The 22,301-nt window shown below is 37.1% G+C and overlaps 1 protein-coding gene across 1 annotated transcript; it reads right to left on the bottom strand.

Annotated features, from left to right (window-relative positions):
- Positions 1-5,225: 5,225 nt before the first annotated feature.
- PDPN (podoplanin) lies at positions 5,226-21,008 on the bottom strand. Its single transcript, XM_009710128.1, has 5 exons — positions 20,939-21,008; positions 8,588-8,673; positions 7,862-7,994; positions 5,737-5,772; positions 5,226-5,341 (listed from the first exon to the last, which is right to left on the bottom strand). The coding sequence occupies exons 1-5, from the start codon at positions 21,006-21,008 to the stop codon at positions 5,226-5,228; spliced, it is 441 nt and encodes a 146-aa protein (XP_009708430.1).
- Positions 21,009-22,301: the final 1,293 nt, after the last annotated feature.

Here is a 22,301-nt window from a genome sequence, read left to right as displayed (position 1 = left end):
TCAGGTGCTCTTAAAATAGTGAGTAATTCCATTTAAAAGCAGCTGCTGCATGTTTTAATTGGTATTTAACTATAAATGAACACTTCTTAAATTTATGGGAGTAACTTGAGATCTCCGTAATTCTTCTGGTCCATACTTAATTATTGCTAGCTTTATTGAATTCATTCTTCTGACATTTTCTGTTCTTACAGTAAAAACATACCTTAGATGAACTGTTGTCAGAATTGCTGTACTGATGCCTAGAAGTATTATAAATATTGATGGATCCAGTCATTGCTTTCATAGTATACTACTGCTGTGTATCTTTCCCAGACACAAATACAAGGGAACAACTATGTTTAGGATATTTTTTTAGTGACATCTGGCAATCTCACAGGAAGCCTGGTGCCTGCTTGTCTGTTATGGAGAGCCACATTCATGACTCAAAGCCAAGCTGCAAAAGGGAACATTACTGTTACTAACTATAAAGGAGTGAATGTGATCAGGAGTAAGGGCTTTAAGTTAAAAGCAAGTGTTGATATATTGAATGCTGTTCCCTGTGAATAAAAATCAAACCTGGCCAGCTGGTGAAAGTATGGAGCTGTTGTTTCCTGATGTGTTCTCATGCATAGGAAGTCTCCTGACCTTGGGCCTTGATTCTGCAAGCATGTATACTGATCACTCATTTTGGCTTACAGAAGTATGTGCCCTAGGACAATGTGCTGTTTGACTTCTTGCAAAGCAGAAAAGATTCCATCTTTCACATAAATGCTACAAAAAAACACATAGCTTGTGTTCAACCTACCTTTGAAGTCCTGAACTAGTAATGGGAAGTTAGTTAATACAAGTCAATGAAAGCTCAGTCACAGAACGCTGCAGTAGTTTGCATATGGAATATGGATTTCTGCATAGATTTTTAGTCTATATTTCTAGAACATTTGTATCATGAAGTTACAAATTTAAGAATTTTTCAGTAGCATATAAATACATAACAAGTATGACAGATTTTCCTGAAGGAGTCATTGTTTCTTGAGGTTTGCTTGAAGCTGAATGGAATGTTCTACCTTTGAGATATCTAGGCAGCAAGGTGGTATGAATCATCAGACTATTAAATGTATCAGTGTAGCAGCAGCTGCTGTTTCTTCATGTTGATGGCATAATGGAGGTCTTCTGATTCTTCAGAGCCCTTACTTTCTTTAGCCATATACTGAGTATGCCGTACTCCAACTGATAATCAAAAGGAAATGAATGTCTTCACGTTTTTGCGGGTTCAGATTTAGAGCAGCGCAATAATACTGAGTCTCCAGTGCTGGAAGTCCCCCAAATAATGTTTCAGTGGAGCATGGGCCATTTGGTTAGGGATTGATTTCACCTAAGATTAATTAAACTTTCCTTAAACTAGAGGGCAGAATATAAAGGCACAGTTAAGACCATAAAACTTAGTTGGTGTATGAAGTTAAAATGGCTCTTAAGAGCCATTCTGGAGTAGGAGCAAAGCACAGTTTACTTGAGCAGAATGCAGGCTGTTCAGCTGGTGTTCTGTACATGATCCAGGAAAACTCGGAACTTCCCAAAAAAGGCTGTCTGCTGTAATACTATGCATTTTTCAAATGGGCTCTTGTTAACCAATATTCAGAACTGGCATATGAAGTTTTCTCATTTTGTGGTATTTCCAACTTAGGAGCAACTGACCTGATGCAGAAGAATCTGGTAACATCTGTGCTATTCCCTACAATGGTTGAATAATTCATAATTCCATATGGCATGCATTTGGTCAGACATCAAGTGCATCTTACAGGGTAGTTTCCAATACAGACATGAAATTGTTAAATCTACGGTAACAGAAATTACTATTCTTTTATGTTGCCACAATAAGAAAAAGCTGTAATCTTCCTACTTTCCTATGAGTCTACATGCATTTTAAGCTAGTTCATACCAGTCACAGAAGCAAATAGAACAGTTGTGCATGAAACTTGGTCATAATTCTCTTTCAAGAACCAGTGGTATGTATGGACACTTGGAAACAAAATACCTGAAGTGATCTGGCCTCCTTTAAGTACTGTAACCAAAGAGTATGGGGCAGCAAAGGAGGATAGTGTGGGAAGTTAAACTCTTTCTAGCCAAGACAAATGTCTTCAACTGAACTGAGTCACAGGAACTGGAAAGTGTATTAAGGTGTGTGTGAATTTTATTTAAGGGATGGGACCTCATGTGCTCATCTGTAAGAGACTGAAGACTTGCTTTCTTGAAAGATAACTAATTTAATATACCAGAACTTTCAGAAATCAAATTTTACCTTAACTGTGTGACTTTGTTACATGAGTAGTGCTGCAGAGTGCAATGAGTCATAGGTAAAAAAATTTACTGACACTTAACTGAAGTAGATGCCTTTAAAAAATAAGTGAAATTGAGGTCCCATGGCTTTAATAAAAGTAGTGAAAACTTTGCAACCTACTTCAAGCCCACTTTTGGGCCTTGGATTTTGTACTTTCAAAAAGCTCAATATCATCTTAGCATTAGTAAAGAACTGACAAGATATGCACTAGGCTTAAACTCGTTACAGATTTTCATATAGTGAATACATGACTTTGTACAGCGGTATCATTAATTCTTCCCTTATACTCAAAAGCTCCATAAAACTGAAGTAAGCAGAAACAAACCAAATGAGATTATATTGGAGGTGACACACGAATGTATTATTCCATGGTATTATACTACTGTGGACAAATTCTGGGATGCGTATGCCCTGGTGTATGAAGTTGTGCCACAGAGGATTAGTACTTAAATGCAAACACATGGTAAATTCCTTAATGTTAGCTGTATCCTTGTGTGGGTCATACATATTCAGTAATTTCACTCTACATGTAACAATCTTGATTGTGTTTTAACAGAGCAGACTCTCAAAACAAGGTATACAAGTTAAGCTATGTTTCAATTTCATTATAAATTGCCTACCTGTGCATACTGCTTGTAATATGATGGGAATAGTTATTCAAGGGGAAAGTCATTCCTGTGGGGAAAACTGTAGTTTAGGATCCTCCTTTGGTAAGGGAGTGACTGTTCCAAGTGAAGTATTACTTGGAGTATAAACTCAGCAATTTGGAGACAACTATATTTACTGAGAGCAAACTACAAACCAAAACCTTGTATCCAAATATGATTTAATTCTGAGATTGACAGACTTCAGAGAACTAGTTTCTTTTTGTAGATGGGACAAAAAAAAGCACCCATATCTAGAAATCACAGCCTTTGGTTCCAGTCTGCAGTTCTCAGCACAGACCAGTCTGAAGATAAAGCTTACTCACTGGTCATTGCAGACTGAGTGCCCCATTATATGAGCTTAAGAACTACACTAAAAAGACTTCTAGATTTATTTTTTCTCACATGTTTAGTTTTTGTTAGTTTTATTTATCAGTATCAAATGAGTTGATTGTAGACACTCCACTGACAAGACAAGTACCAAAATAATTTAGGAAAATTGAGAGAACTTTAAAACACTTTATAAGTTTTTTTTTAAAGAAAATAAAGACCAATTATTGTAAAATAAGACAATTTACATTAACTTTTATTTCCAAAGCTCAGATTGATATGATAGTTCATGGCACATGAAAGAAACAGAAAAGCAAATATAGATAAGTTGACATGTTTAATAATTATTGACCATATGGATTATCATGATTTTTACACCAAACACTTAAGTGCCTTGAAGTTTAGAAAACATGATGCATTGCAGCCACTTGACATACAAAGCCTTTGCTTTGAACTCTGTACATTCAGGTACTGCTGCATTAAATATGCCACAGAAAATCTGTGGACTCCAAAGATGCATTATACTTCATTAACATATTCTGATCTAGTGTTGCACATGTTACCAAACAAGCCAGCTATACAGTTAAAAAATGAGACTGTTAAAGAAAAAAAAACCTGTATATACTACTTTAAAAGCTTCTACATGTCAGCTCTAAAGTGTTCTCAGTAACTGGTTAAAGTGACCCATCAAAATTGGGTATTTTCCAAGCACCCTTTAATTCAGGATGTGTATTTCAATCCCTGCACCTCTCTGCAACACGAGAAGACAGGAAATTCCTGGTGCGACAGTCAGATGAGCAAGCTTTCAGTTGGTAGGTCAGTTCCAGCTGGGCCTACCATATTTTGCCACATAATAACGTAAGTATCAAGAGCAGAAAATCTGTATCGATAGTGAAGGACTTTTAGCTTCCTAGTATTTTCTAAATTTGTAAATAATTGATTCTCTCTGAAGCTAACACCCCCTTTTTGATACATCATTTGGTAGATAAGCATGCCACAAGCATTTAACCAGCCAAAACCAGTGAAAAGATTCTGGATATGTTTTTTAAAGAAATGCATAAAATGTAATGTGAAATAATCTTTGGTAGCATTTAAGAATCAAGCTGGCATATATTACCTGCAAATCACATTTCAGATGTAAATCTCATTGCTGCTGGGTTTTTCTTACAGCATAATCTTCTTCTAGTAAACTCTGGGTTAGTAAAAATCTTATGAAATGTTCCATACACTGTAGTCTGGGGCAGGGGGGTGGTGGTGGTCCTCAGTTGTGTGGGATCCCCATAGATCTGGAATTCTTCCACCATATTTTCCATGGATCATCTTCTCACACCAATATAGGAATAGTCTTTAGTTCTTATAAAATAAGAAGCACTTGTATTTTCTGGCATGGAATGGCATGGTTGCTTGTTTCAACTATTTTCAGGGCCTGTAAAACAAAAACCACAGATGTGTTAGTTACATGATCTTTTTTCCTTCCTCTCCTTGTCTTTCCTGTGACCACTTATATTTCTTCCCATTTCATATTTTGCTTTCTCCTAATGTTGGGTGAATAGTATTTGTTAAATATAGTATGGTTTTCTTACTATGGACTAATAACGATTGCTCGTCAGTGTTCACATGTTATCCAGCACTTCCAGAAGTTGGTCCTGTAATACTTCACAGTGAATTTTACTTCTGTGCAGTACAGTAATCCAAAACCCACGCACCCAATGAATATTACAACAGCATGCATGCAGTATCTGGCAAATATTTTTGAAGCATGTGAGGGGGTTTAGATCACCTGCATCATATTGGCATCTCTTGCTGAATCAATAGGCGCTGTGTGACATGAAAATAGGTTATTTTGTCGAAATAGAAGCCTTAGAAACTTCCAAAGTGATTCCTGTGACCTTGCTTAGAGGATGATGCTTGTTTGAAAAGCCTGATAAGCAATTTACTTACGAGTACCTGCCTGACATCTTCCTTACAACAGCAATTATTATTCCTGCAAGGATTCCAACTGCAACTATGATTCCAATAATTATTCCAACCAGGGCAATTGTTTCCAGACCACCTGAAAGAGGAAATTGGGAATGTTAGCATGTTTCTTGTGGAGACCATTGATAAGAGGCTACTCATAGAACTAACTGACACTGTTCTGCCACATCCCACTCCTTGGGGAAAGTTTCCTTATCTTGTGAATGCTGTGGTAGGTTTGATAAGTTCAGGAGGCTGATTTGTAGCCTGCCGGTCTGCAAGTGTGCCTTTGGGCTGGAGGGCTCTGTATGGGTGCAGCTATGGAGACAGTAATTGGGTGAATTGGAGGAAGCAGGTCAGGGAGCAGCAGGTTGTGGCTCCTCCTGAAACTTAAATATAAGAATAGCTTGGACATAGCTAGTGGCTTCTAGAAGGGTTTTGCTGGCAGTTAAGTTCTCCATTGTCTTTATAAGCAATTCTTCTGTTTAATACCTTTTTCAGTTTTTTCTGGTTCCTTGCTCAGTCCACCTGTAAAGCCAGAAAGAGAACAATTAATTAATTACTCACTCTGATTTGTACAGAGTTTTGCATCCCAATTTATAATGCTATATCCAAGGAGAACTTTTACTATCACAATGGTTTGAGGGCTGTGTAATAGGTTGTTCTTATGATAAGAAGTGAGCAAATGAAAAGCTTGAGAGAAGGAGTGCAAAGAGCTCTCTGAAGTAACAAAGAAATGAAAATCTAAGGGACTGATTGTGATCTAATATATACTAGTGAAACTTAAGTGTGATCACATTAAGATCAATAAAGATATACGTGGTAGAAAACAATCATAATGAAGACAGAAATCAGATTTTGATTGTCTGAGACTGATTTATGCTGGTAAAATTTTGCCTTGCTCTCAGTGTATTTGCTGAACAATTTGTTTATTTGTAAAAGCTTATTGTCAGTTTAAAAGTTCCTCAAATTCCTTAAGTAGTTTTTTTGTGTATGGAAGATTCTACAAAATCTGTTTAGTACGCTTTCTAATTCTGGAATTGAATTTGTAGCTGAGTCTCCATCAGAAACAGATGAAACACAAATGCTACTTTTAATTCATTAGAAGTATGTCATCCTGAATCTTTAGCATATCCTTCAGGAAAAGTCTGAAAACTCTATCTAAAATTCAGATCTGCTAAACACTGTTTCTATTATTTAATGGTAAGCTAAGACAAGAGGTCTACACTCAGTGGAGACGAGCAGGCTAGGAAAGGAGATAAAAGCATGTATGATTTTTAAACAAATGTGTCTGATTTACTGAGATATGTAACTGCTGTAGAACACGGAAGCTTCAAAAAGAGGCTAGCCAAAGAGAAGTGTTGCTTATAGCTGTTATCTAGAGCGTTGGCTTAAGCTACTTGGGGGAGAAATAGTAAACAATATACATACTAGAGGACTTTGTAGAAATACAACTGCCACCAGATTTGATTTGACTGTCTCTTTTGAAGCAAAGCCTATATGCTAAAAACAAACTGACTTGAAATGTGATTGACAGACTGCCATTCGTGCGAATTAAGTTTATCACTAATGTATTCTGATAGGTGAATCCGATGTACTTGTGAGCCTCACAGCCTTCCAATATTTGTGATCTGGTTTTTGAGTTTGTGCTTGAGGTAAAGTGCACTCTGAGCATCTGTTGGCAACAGCTACTACTGTTCACAAATCAGAAACCATTCTTCATTTATTTAGACACTCTGCTAAATTTGTATTTGGTTATCAAAAAGTTGGTTTGGAAACAAAGACCTCTTGTCATAAAACAGCTCATCTGACCATGTTAAAGTGAGATTCATTAAACTTGCAACCAGTCATTGATACACTTACAGGACTGGAATATCAGAGCAGAAAGTATGATGTTTGTGTTCTCTTACTTTTTACTGGTATACACAAGAGCGAACCACTAAGAGCAGTTCTGGTCCAAAAGCCATACAAAGCATGTGCCCAAACGTTCTTCTGTACACAATCAGCCACAAATGCATAGGTACTCAGCAAGCTGTCTGGAAGACAGCTAAGCAGGCAGAAGGTAAACAGGTCAGAATGCACTTGATCAACCTTTTGGACCAATCTGTTGCTCATTGACTCCTATATGGACATGGGTGCAGCTTGCTTTGTATGCATGTGACAGTAATTTGTGTCTCCAGGGAAGCCAAGGCAGACAATCTGGCAAAAATCGAGAGGGCAACCAGGCTGTAACAGTTATGTTTTCTGCATTTGAGGACCTTTGAGTTGGTCCAAAAAAAAATTTTTTTCTGGAGTACTGTTTGATTTTCATACTAATCCTCTGAAAAGAAAGTGAAGGCTTCAGAGAATTACTGCCTGCCTTGGAGTACAACTGGCAGTGCACTGGTGAACTAAATGGTATAGCTACATGTTCCTTCTGTCAGTGCACATCTGTTATGAAGTTAGTATGTGGAGTGTGACTATTAAGAAATAATTTTAGAAGTCTTTTCTCTTTCAAAAATCTGCAATGCTACCTTTGAGAGCACCTTAAACTGGGCATTTAAATTTTCCAGATATTGTTTAGTTGATGGCAGTAGAACTTTGATATAATAAAACAGAAATGAAAGATTTTTTTTACCGTCAACATTTTCTGTGTTAGCTTTGTAAACAGTAGAATTATCACTGTGTTCATCTGGGGCCAATGGACTTTCTGTGGTCATCAGTTGTCCAAACTGCAAGAGATTTGTTACACTGTGTAGTCTTGTGGGCAACTACAAGAATTGGAGGGGAAAAAGAGGGAAAAGAAGAGCTCAGTACATTCAGTCTATGTGTATGAAATAAGCATTTAAATTTCTTGGTCTGTCAGGTGCCCTGTGGATGCTTTCTTAGCTATCACAGTCATCTTTGGCTTGTGTACAGTGACAAAAAAGTAAGCTGATTTGTCTTCCCAGCTAGAGGCTTTCTAGATCAGATGACCTCTCACTAGGACTACAAAAGGTGTAGGAGAGGACTGCAGAATATTGCAGACCTGCCTTTTTTTTTCTGGTTTTTTTACACTAGTTTGTCACTTTGATTTCACTGAACCTAATGGAAAGATTCTGAATTAGAAGAGGCAAATGACAGTGAATAAGCAGGTTATGAAGGCTTTTTGCAGCACGAAGAACTGCCAAAAACATTTTCAACTTTGTCGCCTTCAACCTGATTGCTTGCAAAACAAAAGTATTAGTGTTAGATCTTTTTTTATGTTAGAACTCAAGCTTATTCTTTCTAATTTATAACAGTTATTGTCTTGTGGCTTAGATACTATACCAGGAATAAGAGATCAGGGTAACCTAAAGGAACCTTTATTTAGAATGGTACTCACCAGGGTTGGTAATTCTTCAAATTCTGTGTCATTTCTGTCTCTGAAGTCAGTTGTTGCACTTTCTTCTCCTTCTAGAGCTGAGCTAGCTGAATAAAGTTTTTTAAAATGAGTTAGCATTTTACTTGGTAGTCACATGGTCTGGCTACTTTGACATGTAAATTTTGTTAAACATGACAGCTGTGTAGTGTTCCATCTCCCTGCCACTGCACACTTAGGTTTGCAAAATTATTTGGAGTAACTTTGAATTCTGCTATAGTTTTGTATAAAGCTGTAGGACAAAGAGCTTAAATACACATTGCTTAACTCTGGCACAACCTTGAAACATATTGTTTACTAAACACTTTGTCCAAGAAAATGTTTCAAGAAAAGATTCCCCCTCCTCCCTACCCTGGTGGATGTGACTACTCCAAATTTCAAGTTAAGCATTAGTTTTATTTGGATAAATTACTTAAAGCATCTTCCACTTGCTAAAATAGCAAGAGCTTTCTCCCATCTTTCAGCTTAGTCCCAGCTGCAACCTTTATTTTTAGAACTATCATTAATGTTTATGGGTGTAGCTATAATTTAGAAAATATTCCTATACAAATCTATTCAGAGATTTTTCTAAAGTTGCAAACCTTACTTGCAATAAATTGAATTTTTAGGTAACAATGTAAGGTCTCCCTTTTTATTCTAGACCTATATATGTCAGCTGTGCTCTTTGGTATAATGGACGTTTAAATTTTGGCCCACACAATGTTCTTTCTTCACAAATATAGCCAGACTTCATCAATAGGAAAAATGAGATGGAACAAGGTAGAACATGGAAGATATGGATATGTGAAGATAACTGGCAGTATTAAGAAAATGTTGACAACATAAGAATCATTTGATTAAGTTTCTTGCTGTTTCATAAAATTATGACCATACACAGTATGATGTTAATGTAGTGTGATATCTCTTGGGAGTTTCTAATTCACCATGATTACAAAGTTGAGTGAGGCTGCTTGTTATGCTGTTGCCTGAGGCATAAGAGTTCTGCTAATTCCAGATACCACTGTTTAAATTTAAGCAAAGAGCTAATAATAGACATTGTCCTGAGCAAAAACTTCAGGCAAAAAAACCCCTAAAACTTCTGAAAAAGTCTTTCCTGGTTTCCTATTTACTTTAGCAATCACAGCAAAAGTTTGTCCCAACATTTTTTGAATCCAGTTTATACTTTTTCAGCATAATACTGAATTATTGGTAGGAAATACTGCAATGATAGCTGAAGGTTATGTGAATAAGAGCCATGTTCATTCTCTTCAAAAAACCCAGAATTTTTACAGGGAGTTAGAGAAAACTCTGGATGCTTACACATCATTTGCCTATGATGTATGTAAGGTAACAGTTGTTAGCTGCTATTAAGTTAATTATGAACAAAGAATACCTAATTCTTTTTGCTTTGCAAGATAGTTTGATACTTCTGTAATTTGGTAAATAGTAAGGGGTAGATTGGCAGTGCTGTGCAGTGATCTCTTCAGGGAAGAGGACAGCTATTCACATGCATTATTTAAAAACAGATTTACTGTATCATTTGAATATTTTATGTAAGAGAAATATTCATGAAATGTTTTATTAAATCTTAACACTTTTTCTACTAATTTCACCTGTTTTTATTTAGTCACCTAGAAACATTCTCATCTCCTCTGTATTTGAAGTTATACTATTTCTGAATTGTTAAACTAGTTCCAAATAGTAAGACTATTTCCTATGAAAGACTTTAATAATCCTAAAAGCACCATACTTGTGTTGTATATGATATAAAGGCAAGTCAACAGAATTTTTGTTCTGTAACTGAAATTAGAAAGAATGGGCATTTTGCTTGATATCAGTCAAAATTGAAAAAAGGATAGAATGACTTTGGATCAGCTGTGCATATATCACTTGGAAATTATTTTTCTTTAATTGTGAGTTCCATTTAACTTTCCATTTTTTTAACTACCCCTTTTAAAATAAAAATGTCATTTCAAATGAAAATGCTGATGCTTAATTTTGAAATGAGTAAAAAAATGTACTGGTACTTTAAAGGAAATTTTTTTATACAAAGGATGAAAGATTTGACATTGAAAGCGGGGGGGGGGGGAAATCTGTTTGTGCTTGACAGTCTCATCTGAATTCTACTGGAAATTTGCAAATATTTTTCCTTGCTCCTAAAGCTCACTTTTTGAACTAAACTAAAAATTTTTCATCCACCTCTAGTAATGTAAGACTGAGAGCTTTGTCCCATCACCAAGAGACTAAACACTGATCTAAACTTAGATTTTTAATTCCATGTTTACTCAAGTAAATAGAACTTTATATTTTTATACCTTTAAGCCTGAATACAGATACACTTTCTATTTAAGAGCCAAAAGGGTGTGCAAGTAGTACTTTAGGCACTAACAGATGAAGAAAGTATATTCATGTTATGCCAACATGAGGCCTAATATAGTGGCTAATTAAGCCAGCCAGTCTCCCAAAAATCACCTTATAATCTATGGAGAGACTAGAACAGGCCAGGATAAATCATATTTCTCTGTTATGGTAAAATGGTAAATGGTAAAAATAATGCTTTGGTAATTTTTGATTCAAATACCCCAAGTAAACAGCCTTGAAAATGTTCTGTTGAGATAGTATAAAGGGGGCTTGACTTTCAGATGTTGATTTAGCCACCTTCTAAGTATCGGGACATTTTAAGATATGGCACTATTTTATAAGCAAAAAATAAGTATTCTAAAGTAATGTCTTTAAAGTACAATATTGGGATTATGCTATGTAAATCTGAAGTGTAAAGAAAGAAATATCAATAGAGCTCAACAACATGTATTGTGTAGGGATCAGTTTACCTTGTAATCCCAGTCAGAACTGAAAAACCATCCTTTATTCACTAGTTGCAAAATAAGCACAGATGGAGAAAACAAATTACCAGAGGAAAAATCCCAAGTAGAAAGTGAAATAAGTTTTGTATGTTAACGACAAGCAGCTTATTCAGAGAAGCTGCTTATACTCTTGGCATGGCAGTAGCTTTCAGCCCTGAAGAATTACATGATAGTGAAGGCAGGAAAAGAAACAGTGTCACAGAACAAAGGTGTGGAGAATTAGTGAATGTCACAAAGAAACATAAAATAATTATTCCTTGTGTGATAGTTATTGCAGATTCTTGGCAATGAGTGACATGTAGAAGATCTATTTTGGTGCATTTGCCCTCTGTGTACAGTGATTGACAAAAAGAGGTGGCCCAGATTAATCTTGCCTAATTTTAGGCTCTTAATAAAGGTGCCTAAATAAGGTGTCTGCTTGCCCTTTTACAGTCTGTAGGGACAGATAAATACTTCTAGAAGGTAACTGAGCTCACTTGAGACTTAGGTCATCATTGGTAGTACTGCCTTTCCTTAACTGTAAAGGGAAACTAGAATAATATGGCTGCCCTATTAACTTCCTAAAGCTCAGATCGAACTTATTTCTGACAATGTGAGGCTCTTGTCCCAGCCCTACCAAATCTGCATAATACTGTGTTCAAGCTGAGGTCCTGTATTTGGAGAATAGTCCCTGGGCTCTATTTCCAGGTTGGTTTTTCTGGACAGACACTGGAGGTGGTCTGGGTGGTAGTTAAGCAGACACTACTGAACTATTACAAAAAGAGACTGGGAGGTCATTTGTCATCAGCGTATTGCACTTGTAGGAAGGAATATTTGATACTAGACAACTCTTTGTCAGAGGAAGTCATAAAGTAGTAAAAAAATTTTAAATTAAGTAGAAACTATTGGACTCTAAACTTCTTCCCCTGTACCAAGGGAATACATATGCCTGTATACAAGGCATATATACCGCTAACATCAAAGAGAATATAAATGGGATATAAGGGTGTAAGTGCTTTAGTCATTTGTCGGTTTTGTCTGATGTGGGCCAAATGTAGAAAGAGCCATAGGGTTAAGCAGTGCTTCTGCATATGTTCTTAATATTATCTTAGAGGAGGCTGTAAATAAAAACAGTGACTCACAGTGCTATGATTGTCTCCAACTAGTACTATGGCCTCTTCTGTTTGCAGCTATATGTTGCTGCAGATGTGAATTAATCATTGCATCTCTTTCTGCCAGAGTTCCAGCTGGGTGCGTTTCAGTTCAAAGTCCCCAGCTGCTATCAGGCTGCAACTTCTCACACCAGGAAAAAATTTGATGTCTGTAAAAGTTTAATACTGCTTTCAAAACATCCCATGGTTAAGCATCCCATGACCCACTTAGAGGAAGATGAGCTCACTACTTGTTATGCATGGAGTGACAGTTTACTAGAAAAACCTCTTAGGGTTACTTTCAAAGCACAGTGGTTGTGTTGGAAAGGAGAGCAAGTTGTAAAACTGTTGTTTATTAGCATTTCTTTCAGGTATCTCCAAAACCAACAAAGATACTTTTGAAGATGAGAAATGTGGGATCTTGGTTCTTTCCCAGCAGTCTGAATAAACCCAGACACTAGTGGGCAAAGGCAGTTGGATGCCCATATTTTAGCTTAGACCTTGAAGTAGGAAGCCCTCAAAATAGAATGAGTTTCCAGCTCTGTGATAAGAGACGAGAAGCTAAAAATTGCTAACCCTAAAGGATTCCCTCTAGCAAGAGCTTAAATAATCTTTATTGCTCATTGCCCCTCTGTTCCTATTTAAAAAAAAAAGCATCTTCAGTTATAATCTGCTAGTTAATTGTTTTAGCTGTTAACTGTCAAGCAAAAGCTTTACTCTTAAAATTCAAGTGTATTTTTATCTGTATCTTATTAATAAATCATATCTTATCCAGCTATGCTGGGTAGATGCTTTGTGGAATGCTTCTCCAGAAGAGCAAGGGACAGAATTCAGTGGGACTGGTCACTTGGGAGATAGCACTCTTCTGTTTGAGATATTACTGAGCTACCTATCTAGAGCTGACTGTTTTTCAGTATCTGTTTCCTGAACTGTTACAGACCAAGTGGTGGTGTTTGAAGGACTGTGTATGGATGTGTGTTAGCCATCTTCTTTTGGCCATATTTTACTCAGCATTTATATCCTGAAACAGGAATGCACTTTCTGAGGAAGGATTCTTCACTCACAGACCTTACTTTGATTGTCAGCAAAGTGAGTCCTGAAGTCAGTATCTCATTATTGAAATTGGTTTGGTAGTTCAGTGGAAATGCTTATTCATGGTGGTGGAAGCTTAACAAAAATGTGTGATTTGATAAGGTATCTGCCTTTCGAATACATAATGTCTCAGCAGCAGTTCTGTAGTTTTCAAATACAATTTTGCCTGTTTGGCTTCATCCTTAATTTAAATGTATTCCACAGTCGGGTCCAAAACCTACCTCATCAGTTTAATTTTCTCTGAAAGTAGTTTTCCATTATTTTTCTATGATTGCTTAAGCATTTTGGGGTATCTAAAAAAAGCGTATAGGTGTCTCTCTCTTGTGAAGTGTTCAACACTGCCAAATCCAGGCTACAAAACTTTTTGAACTCTGAAAATTTGAGGTTTTGAAGAATATAAGATAGTGGATTCTGGGTTTTGCCTTCTGGATTTAAGCTTTTGGACAGTTAAAATTTTCAGACTTTAGAACAGCAAGGAAGTTTCTTAATGAGAACTGAAATTCTCATTTGTACCTGTGGCTCCCGCAAAATTCATGACATCTGCAATATCCTGAGAACTTTGTATCCTCATCCTGTTCGGGGCCACAGCATTGGTATTTTTTCTTTTGCTGTTAATTCTTTCTGGAAGTTGTAGTAATGTATCATACCATAATGAAGAAATGCCTTGGCATATGTTTAACTGTCTAGACTTGTTTGGGAGAAAGCATGTATTGCTTGTCTAAATCCTAAAGTGCTTACTGCAGTTTCCTTATGCAAAGACTCACAGCTTAGCTTTATATAATGAAGGAAGCTGGATGACAAAATACCGTGAACTTTGGGAAGTACCTGCCAGTTGAAAAATGGTCATGATGCACAAGGAAAGATTTAGTGCAGCCTTATTTAGAGTATGACTGACTTTGTTCGGGTATTCCATGTAGCTGATGATGACAATGTGTTGCTGAATTGTCAGAATCATTTCCTTTGTTTGCCACACCCTACTACAGATGGTTTCCATTGCTGCAGCTGGCTTAGCTGAAAGGAACAAAACCAGAATTTAAGTCTACAATGCCAAGTGGCAAAGAACCACTCAGCTGATTCTGAAGCAAGTCACATGTCTTCTGAATGTTACAATATTCTACATTGCCATATATAGGATAGCCACAGAAAAGCAAAACCAAATATATTTTAACTGGGCAGATACAGAGAAAAATAACTGCTCTTCGAGTGCTTGCTTGGTATGACCCACAATGAAAGTTAAGAAACAAAGCCAGAAGAGGAAAAGTTGGTAACTTACTAAGCTTTCTCTTATGTGTGATAAAATCAGCCACAAAGCTGTGGGCATTCAGAAGGATGAGATTATTTAACTCCATTATAAGACAGTCCTTTAAAATATTCCTTGCAGAACTGGATGGATCTTCTAAGGTTTATGCTTTTAATCGTGTTACTGTGTCAATCTCTGATTTCTTGTCTGATAAGAATGCTGACCTCAGAGTTGCTATCACATGAATGTGGGATAAAACCACTCTCTTACTGGTATTTGCTGCCCCATGAGACCCTGTTGCCCTCTTTGCAGTCTTACCAACAATTTTGTTGTTTTCTCTGAGCAGTAAGGGTTTGATTGGGGCCAACAAGACTGGAATTGTGATCAAGGTGTCTCTCACATCTTTCTCTAAGCGACACCTAAAACTGCAGCATTACAGTGCGGGGTTTATCACTGCATGGCTGACAAGGAATGAGTGTTGGAGCTAAGACAAGTACAAAATTTTATGTAATGTATCAGCAGATTTTATGTGGTGTGTAGCAAAAAGCAGACAATCTGTGTACAAATACTGAGCTATAGGCTGACAAGGAATGAGTGTTGGAGCTAAGAGAAGTACAAAATTTTATGTAATGTATCAGCAGATTTTGTGGTGTGTAGCAGAAAGCAGACAATCTGTGTACAAATATTGAGCTATATAAATGCAGACAAAAAGAATTACAAAATGACCTCTAATACAGTAATAAACTAATCTTTTCCCTGAATCACTTCCTTCCCAAAACTCTGAGGCTATAGCCATATGCCCTTTCACAGCTGCCTTGATGAAGGTTATTAACCCCTTGTATCTGACAACAGAACTGTTTGCATGATCATTTCTTGACTCATTTGTTTGAAATATGCATGCTAAACACTAAACTGGAAACTTTTTGGCTTTAGTTTTGTTCACATGATGATTTTTGGCTAGCTGCTTTATATTGCCACACAGTAAGCAAGATCCATTCAAATATGTTTAGTCTCACTTTCATGCTAACTAATAACATACTAGCTAATATTTGGATGGGTTTCAGTCATAAAAACATTGCAATATGCATTTGGAATTAAGTGTGTCCCCTTTATGAGATACTGCTAAATCTGTATATTACTTAAGCCCTCCTAAAAGAGTGTATGTTCACCTGAAATGGTGTACATAGCTGAATTGTGCCCTCACAAAGGATTATTCTGATGCAATTTATGCTGGATGTTGTAGTTTTTGTAATCAGCAAATACAAAGATGGAAAAACACGAGGAAGTCAAAGCCATGTGAGAATGTGCTCAGCATCAGTTTCTCTTTCCTTTCAGAGTCTTTGGCCAAGATTCTGAGACAGTGAGTTGGAAATCAATAGTAAATTTGTCTCTTATTTTTCTCACTTGTTTCTCTTTAGAACATCCTAGTGTACTTATACTCGCAATCCTACACCTTTTTCTGAAATGCTGTGTAGAAAGTTGTGCATCACACAGCTATGTGAGCTGTGCTGCAGCATTAATTCAAACTGAGGGTATGATATGTGCACACACAAATTGGAGGAGGCCCTTTTAGAGGCTGCCTGTCCGCAGCATGCATCTGGGAGGCAGTGAATAGTAGGACCTGGCAGCATTTGGGTTCCATCCTGTAGTCCCTGACCACATCCAGACAAAAAGCAAACAAACCAACAAAACAAACGTGCAACTGAGACAGACCATATGTTAGAGCTGGGCAAACAGTAGTCATTTCTGTGGTATGCATGTATGTATGGTTTGCCTCAAATGACACAAGGAAGAAACACCGCATGCTCCTATCGGAGCCCAACACCCTGCATGCTATGGGCTATCCTTCCTTTACTGTTTTATTTTCTATTAAAATGCTGTCTAGGTTCTCAGCTGCTTATTTTTGCAGATAATTTACAAGTACTAGATCTGGGGTAAATGCATGGCTTCAGTGGGAGCTGTTGAATTACAGGAGCAGAAAATCTGGTGTCCTTGTTTCCAGTTTTCACTGTGCTGCCTGAGTTAATGGAAGGTCCGCTTGTAAGCTTTTAAATATGACTATTTCCTTTGTAAAGTTACACAGATTTAAAAACTAACTTTTGAGATACAGATGGGCCAGCTTCTCTGCTTTCCCAGTGAAAAGGAGAAAGCAAATTTTCTGTTCTCTGCTGGTCTTTCTTCGAGACACTGCAAAGTAGACTCACTAATTTGCAGACCCACTAATTGAGATCCAGTAAGGTGGTTTTTCTCCTTTTTGTGATTAAGTTTTGGGTATTGGACATGTAGAGCTAGATTCATGTCATGCTGATGTAGTTTACAAGAGGCATGTATAGGGACATATGTACAAGTGCACTCATCATTCATGATGCAGCCTGAAAGGTTGTGTTGTGCTTATTTAGTAGAAAACTGGTTCCCTTTTGAGTCATGTGTGGCTGTTTGTTTTGGTGGTTCATTTTATTTACTACCAGCAGTTAGAGAATTTGATTTTTCAGAAGAGTTTAGAGTTGCCTGACTTTATTTCATTTTGCCACTGAACTGGCAACAGAGTTTGGGTAAATCAAGATACTTTTGAAAATCTTTTCTTATGATTTTTGTCAATTTTGGTTTTTATGATTTTGAACATAAAACTTTTCGGTCTTCATGGTTGACTGTAAATTTCAGTTTCCTTTCTTACCGTATAAACACTTTTCATCTGAATTATCCTGTCCGTTTGCTTACTAAAAGCAAGCAAACAAATGTAAAGTAACATGACCTAGTATAAACTGTTTAATTTTGAGACTTGCATAAGGAGCTGTAAGCTACTATTTGCATCTAGGGAAGATCAGGCATGTGGACCGTTGATACAGCTGAAGTGACGTGACAACTTGTTAAACAATCATGTTAATATTTGTTCATGTCATGCAACAGCAACTGGAGTAATCACCTTCTCTGCAATGATACTTGCACCATGGGAAAGGTTTCAAATTAGGAGATGTTGCCTCTGTAAAGCACTCATTTGAATACTTGTGCTTTTAATTGTTTGATTAATGCAGTGTCCAGAAAAAAATTAGACCAACTTCCATTTCAACTCATTTGGTCTGATTCTGTGTGTGAAGATTTGCCTGAGTTTTTTATATGCTGAACAGGATCACAGAAGGACAAAAATGTTATCTGCTAACCATTCAATAGGAAATGCTTTAGTCTAAAAATTCATCAGCTTGCATAGAATGCTGAGGGCTGTCCTTGGTTGTAAGAAAGACAAAATATCTAGCTGTTTCAGTCAGGATTTAAACCATGAATGGATAACACAAATAGAGCATGTGTGAATGTGTTTTAAGTAGACAGTGATACAAGATTTGTTACTAGTTTTTCTTTCTGTATTTTTGCTAATTTCTGCCATAATTTTATTTGGAAGCTCACATATGAAGAGTGAAATGACTTAACAAGTGAATTCCCTTTTCCTCTTCCACATCAGTATAGTATTTTATGCTTTTACAGCTCTAAGTCTTGCTTTGTGACCCAATTAAAGGAGCCTTTATCCTTTCTTTTGGAAAGCATGTTGCTGACTTTGGGACCAAATATTCCTGTTAAGGGTAGTAGTAAGGAAAGTTTAACAGAAATCTGCATTCATTTTTAACCTACTGATGTTAGCTGTAATTTGCGTGTTCTCTATGAGCAAAGAATGTTTAAGCATTTCTGACTTTTTTACTGACAGTTTTTTACTGAAATGCAGTTCATAGGTTGGCTGGTAGTCCTGTTATTGGGTCAGTGGTAACTGCAATTTATCAATCACGTTTCTGGTTGACAGATGTCCTCTGGCTTTTTTGTAAAGTTGCAGCAACTCAAAGACAGCAGATACAAATGAAACTATTCAAATTGTGGATCGCTACCTGGAAGGGGAAAAATGCTATGCTTAAACCTAGGATCAACAGCTGAATTCAATTTATTTGGCAATTCAAGGAGGAATTTGGAACCAATAATAATTCTTTTGGAAATATACTTCCTGATCGAAACAAACCTGCTTTTCTTGATTCAGTCTCAATCCATAAAATGGAGTGCCCAAATCTAACAAAAGCGTAGCTGTGGATTGATTTATGGCCTGGTCAGGGTTAAGAGGTATCAGAATCTGATAAGGAGACTTTTTTCCTCTAAAACCCTCAGGCCAAATTGTCTACCCCAGAGGTTCGGGTATCTGAATATAACTATTCCACCTAGTACTATACAAGCCAAAAAAATTCTCCCATCTTCACTGTCAGTGCAGGCACAGATTGCCAAAGGTGGCATTGTCATTTTAAGTCTGTTCTAACTCGTAATTGCTGATGGTTATCAGTAGACAGCAGTGATACACATGCTAAATGTTTGCACCTTGCTTATTTTATATCTGGAGTCTATTTTCTGGTGTATCCTTTGGAAATTATCCTAAATGACTGGCTCCATGTGAAGAAAAAAATCATAAAACCTAAACAGGCACAGAAAGCCTTAAACACAGCAAACCATGTTCTAGATCCAGCTGTGGAGTTCAATGCTAACTACACTGGCAATAAAACAGAGGTAGAATCTTGGAAGCAGGAAATATTTTAAGTTTTTCTGGCTAGTAGGTTTTCAATCTGATTGTTGCTGGAATCCTCTCAGAGTTGAGAGAAGATGTGCTTAAAAATTCCCTACAACCTGAAGATGAAAGACCTTTTTTCCTGTAATTCTGGTATCCTAGAAACTGCTTAAGGTAATTCTATAAAATGATGTTAGTTTTGCCTCGTTTCTCATGGCTTTAAACTTTGGTACATTTAATATTGATGCTTTTTAAGGATAAGCTAGACAGATGGGCCTAGAAAGCAATATTTGTGCCTAGCCTAATATCTGTAGATTTTAGATTTTCTGTGAAACTTTGAAGCATAACTCGAAACTTTCGACCTCATATTCTGCCATACAGAACAATAGGAATTGCGATTAGAAGTTTCAAGCCATTCTCTACAGGTAGTGTATATTGATATAGCTCCATTATTTCCAGCAGAATGATACTGATTGTCACCAGGCCAAAATCTGGTCATATGTTTCACTTAGGGTCCCCAAACCCAAGTCAGACAAGTAGATTTTGCTTTGGAAGACTACTGGGTGGAGTTTTGGGTTACTGTTTTCAGAGTAGTGGTACTTGGAACATGTTCTGTAGTGATGGTAGCTGTATTTCACTGCTACAGGCATACTTTGTGTGTACATTGTACCTAAGGCACGTTGCCTGATGGCCAATTTGTTCATAATGAGTCAAATACTGCACTGAAAGACTGAATTTGAATGTGATGGTCCTGGAATCAAGTACTGCTCAGGGTAATTCTAATTGACTGTTAATAAATCAGACTCTACTTTAGCTGTAAAAAAATTTAAAGATCTGTTTTACCTGAAAGTGTATAATGTATTTTTCTTATAAAATTCAAAAGAAATAATTTGCAAAAAACTTTTTTATAAGTAGATACATAACACTCTTCAACCATGTCTTTGGTAATAATTCTTCCCGGTTTAGTTTCCCTCCCTTGTATATATTGCTTATGGCTAAGTTATTATTAGCAAAATCCTGCATAAGGCTCAAATTCTAAGATGTTGTAATGCCTCCAAGTACAGAAGCTAAACTCTTGAACGGAAAGATTTACAAGTTACTTTCATAGAGAGTTTCACCACTTAAAGGTCAATTACAACTAAATTATTGCTTGCAGTCTCCTTTGCATATATCACAATGAAACTGCAGGCACTTCCAAGGGTTGCTGATGTAATGCCTTCCCTGACTCCTTGTACTGTTCTCCTTCCCTTACACAGGCACACACAGAAAATTCTTTTCTAATAGAGCATCACTCAGCCCATCTGAAAACTTTTGATGTTTCTTTCCCGATTACAGCCACAGTAGATGCCCAGTAGTAGCTTAAGAATTCAAAAGAAAGTTCTACAAACAGGACAGAGCAACTATATTGCCTATGACTAAGCACACAAACTGTTAAATTACAGGAAATTAGGGGAAATAATTTTAACCAAAGCTGCTTCTTACCTTCTTCAGCAAGTGCTAGGAAAGGCATGCTCCCTAGAATGAAGATGAAGAATTGAACTTTAATAAACATCTTTGATCTGCTCGGAGAATAGCTTTCCAATCCTGAGACCAGATGGTTTCAAATTCTGATTAATTTTCTGAGAGGTAGGGGAGAATTCAGATCACAAAAAGAAAAAATACTTTGGTATTCCAAATATTCCTTTAAGTGCTGTAGTCTAGAGGGGGGAAGGCTTTCCCAGATAACTGTACAGCTAAAGAAAACTGAGTGGAGTCGGCATTATTTTCTTTAGCCAAGGGGTGGGAGCATGCCTAAGGTGGTCCTCAAAGAGGAGCCCGGCCCGCCCTCTGCACTCTGTTTGGTCAGTACTAAAATTATGATCTCAGCCCAGGTTTAAAGTTACAGGAGCTGTTGTGGCTTCCAGAAGACTTTTTTTCTTTAGCAGAGAGGGAAGGCGTATTTAGGCAGAGCAAGGTGTTTGAGTTCTCTCCCTTCTGCAAACTGTCCTTAAATATTTAAGGAACAACATGAAGGACATTTTTCTTGTTATTTCCAGCAGTGAACTGATGTTTTTTTCCATTTCAAAGTGAGCTGTCATGTTTATCTGAGCAAGTGTGTTAGTGAATGTGCATTTAGGGATACTGAAATCGTTTTAGAGTGGGTTATTTGATTCTGCAGAAATACTGTCTGAATTTTTCTGCATGTCCTAAGTTTCTTTCAGCTTGTGTCCTCAAGTGACGTCCTAGCTGTACTCTAGCATTTATCTCTGCCCACAGGCTTGCTGGCCTCAGTGTGCTAGTATCACCCTTCGGAGACTATTTTTCCTTTTTGTATGTAACTGTTAGTAGTACCGCTGTACAATGGTCTGTACAAGACTAGCTACTTTTTTCTTGTATATGTTTCTGTGCATCAGCATTGCATGGCATGTATGCAAGACTAGATTAGCATGCTACCAACATCTGTAGCTGGTGATGGTTGTTAGGAACTGGGGCTGAAGCAGGACTTGGGGAGCAATGTTTTATATTAATCCTTTTCTGAATCTTCCCTTGTCTTGGGCAAGTAATACTTGACTGATTTACATTTAGTTAGGAACGTGGTGAGTTTTAATCGGTGCTCACATGTGAACTAACTATACCAGTGTGCCCCATAGCTGAGTGGAGGAAGTACGTGACCGTCTCCCTCAGTTTCTGTACCTTGAAGTCCTGCAGTGCTAGGACATCAGACTCCAAAGCACAGCAGCAGAAGCATAGATTTCTTTCCTTTCTTCTGACAGTTGTGGAGGAGGTAACCTCTGCAGAGCAGTCAGGGAGACTTGTGGGAGAGGTTTTATCTTTTTTCAAAAACAAAAAACAACAACCTCAAAAA

This window comes from Cariama cristata, unplaced genomic scaffold (genome assembly GCF_000690535.1).
Source record: "Cariama cristata isolate BGI_N322 unplaced genomic scaffold, ASM69053v1 scaffold941, whole genome shotgun sequence".
Lineage (NCBI taxonomy): Eukaryota > Metazoa > Chordata > Aves > Cariamiformes > Cariamidae > Cariama > Cariama cristata.
Note: the sequence above shows the minus strand (reverse complement) of the source record. Positions and strands in the feature narration are given on the sequence as shown.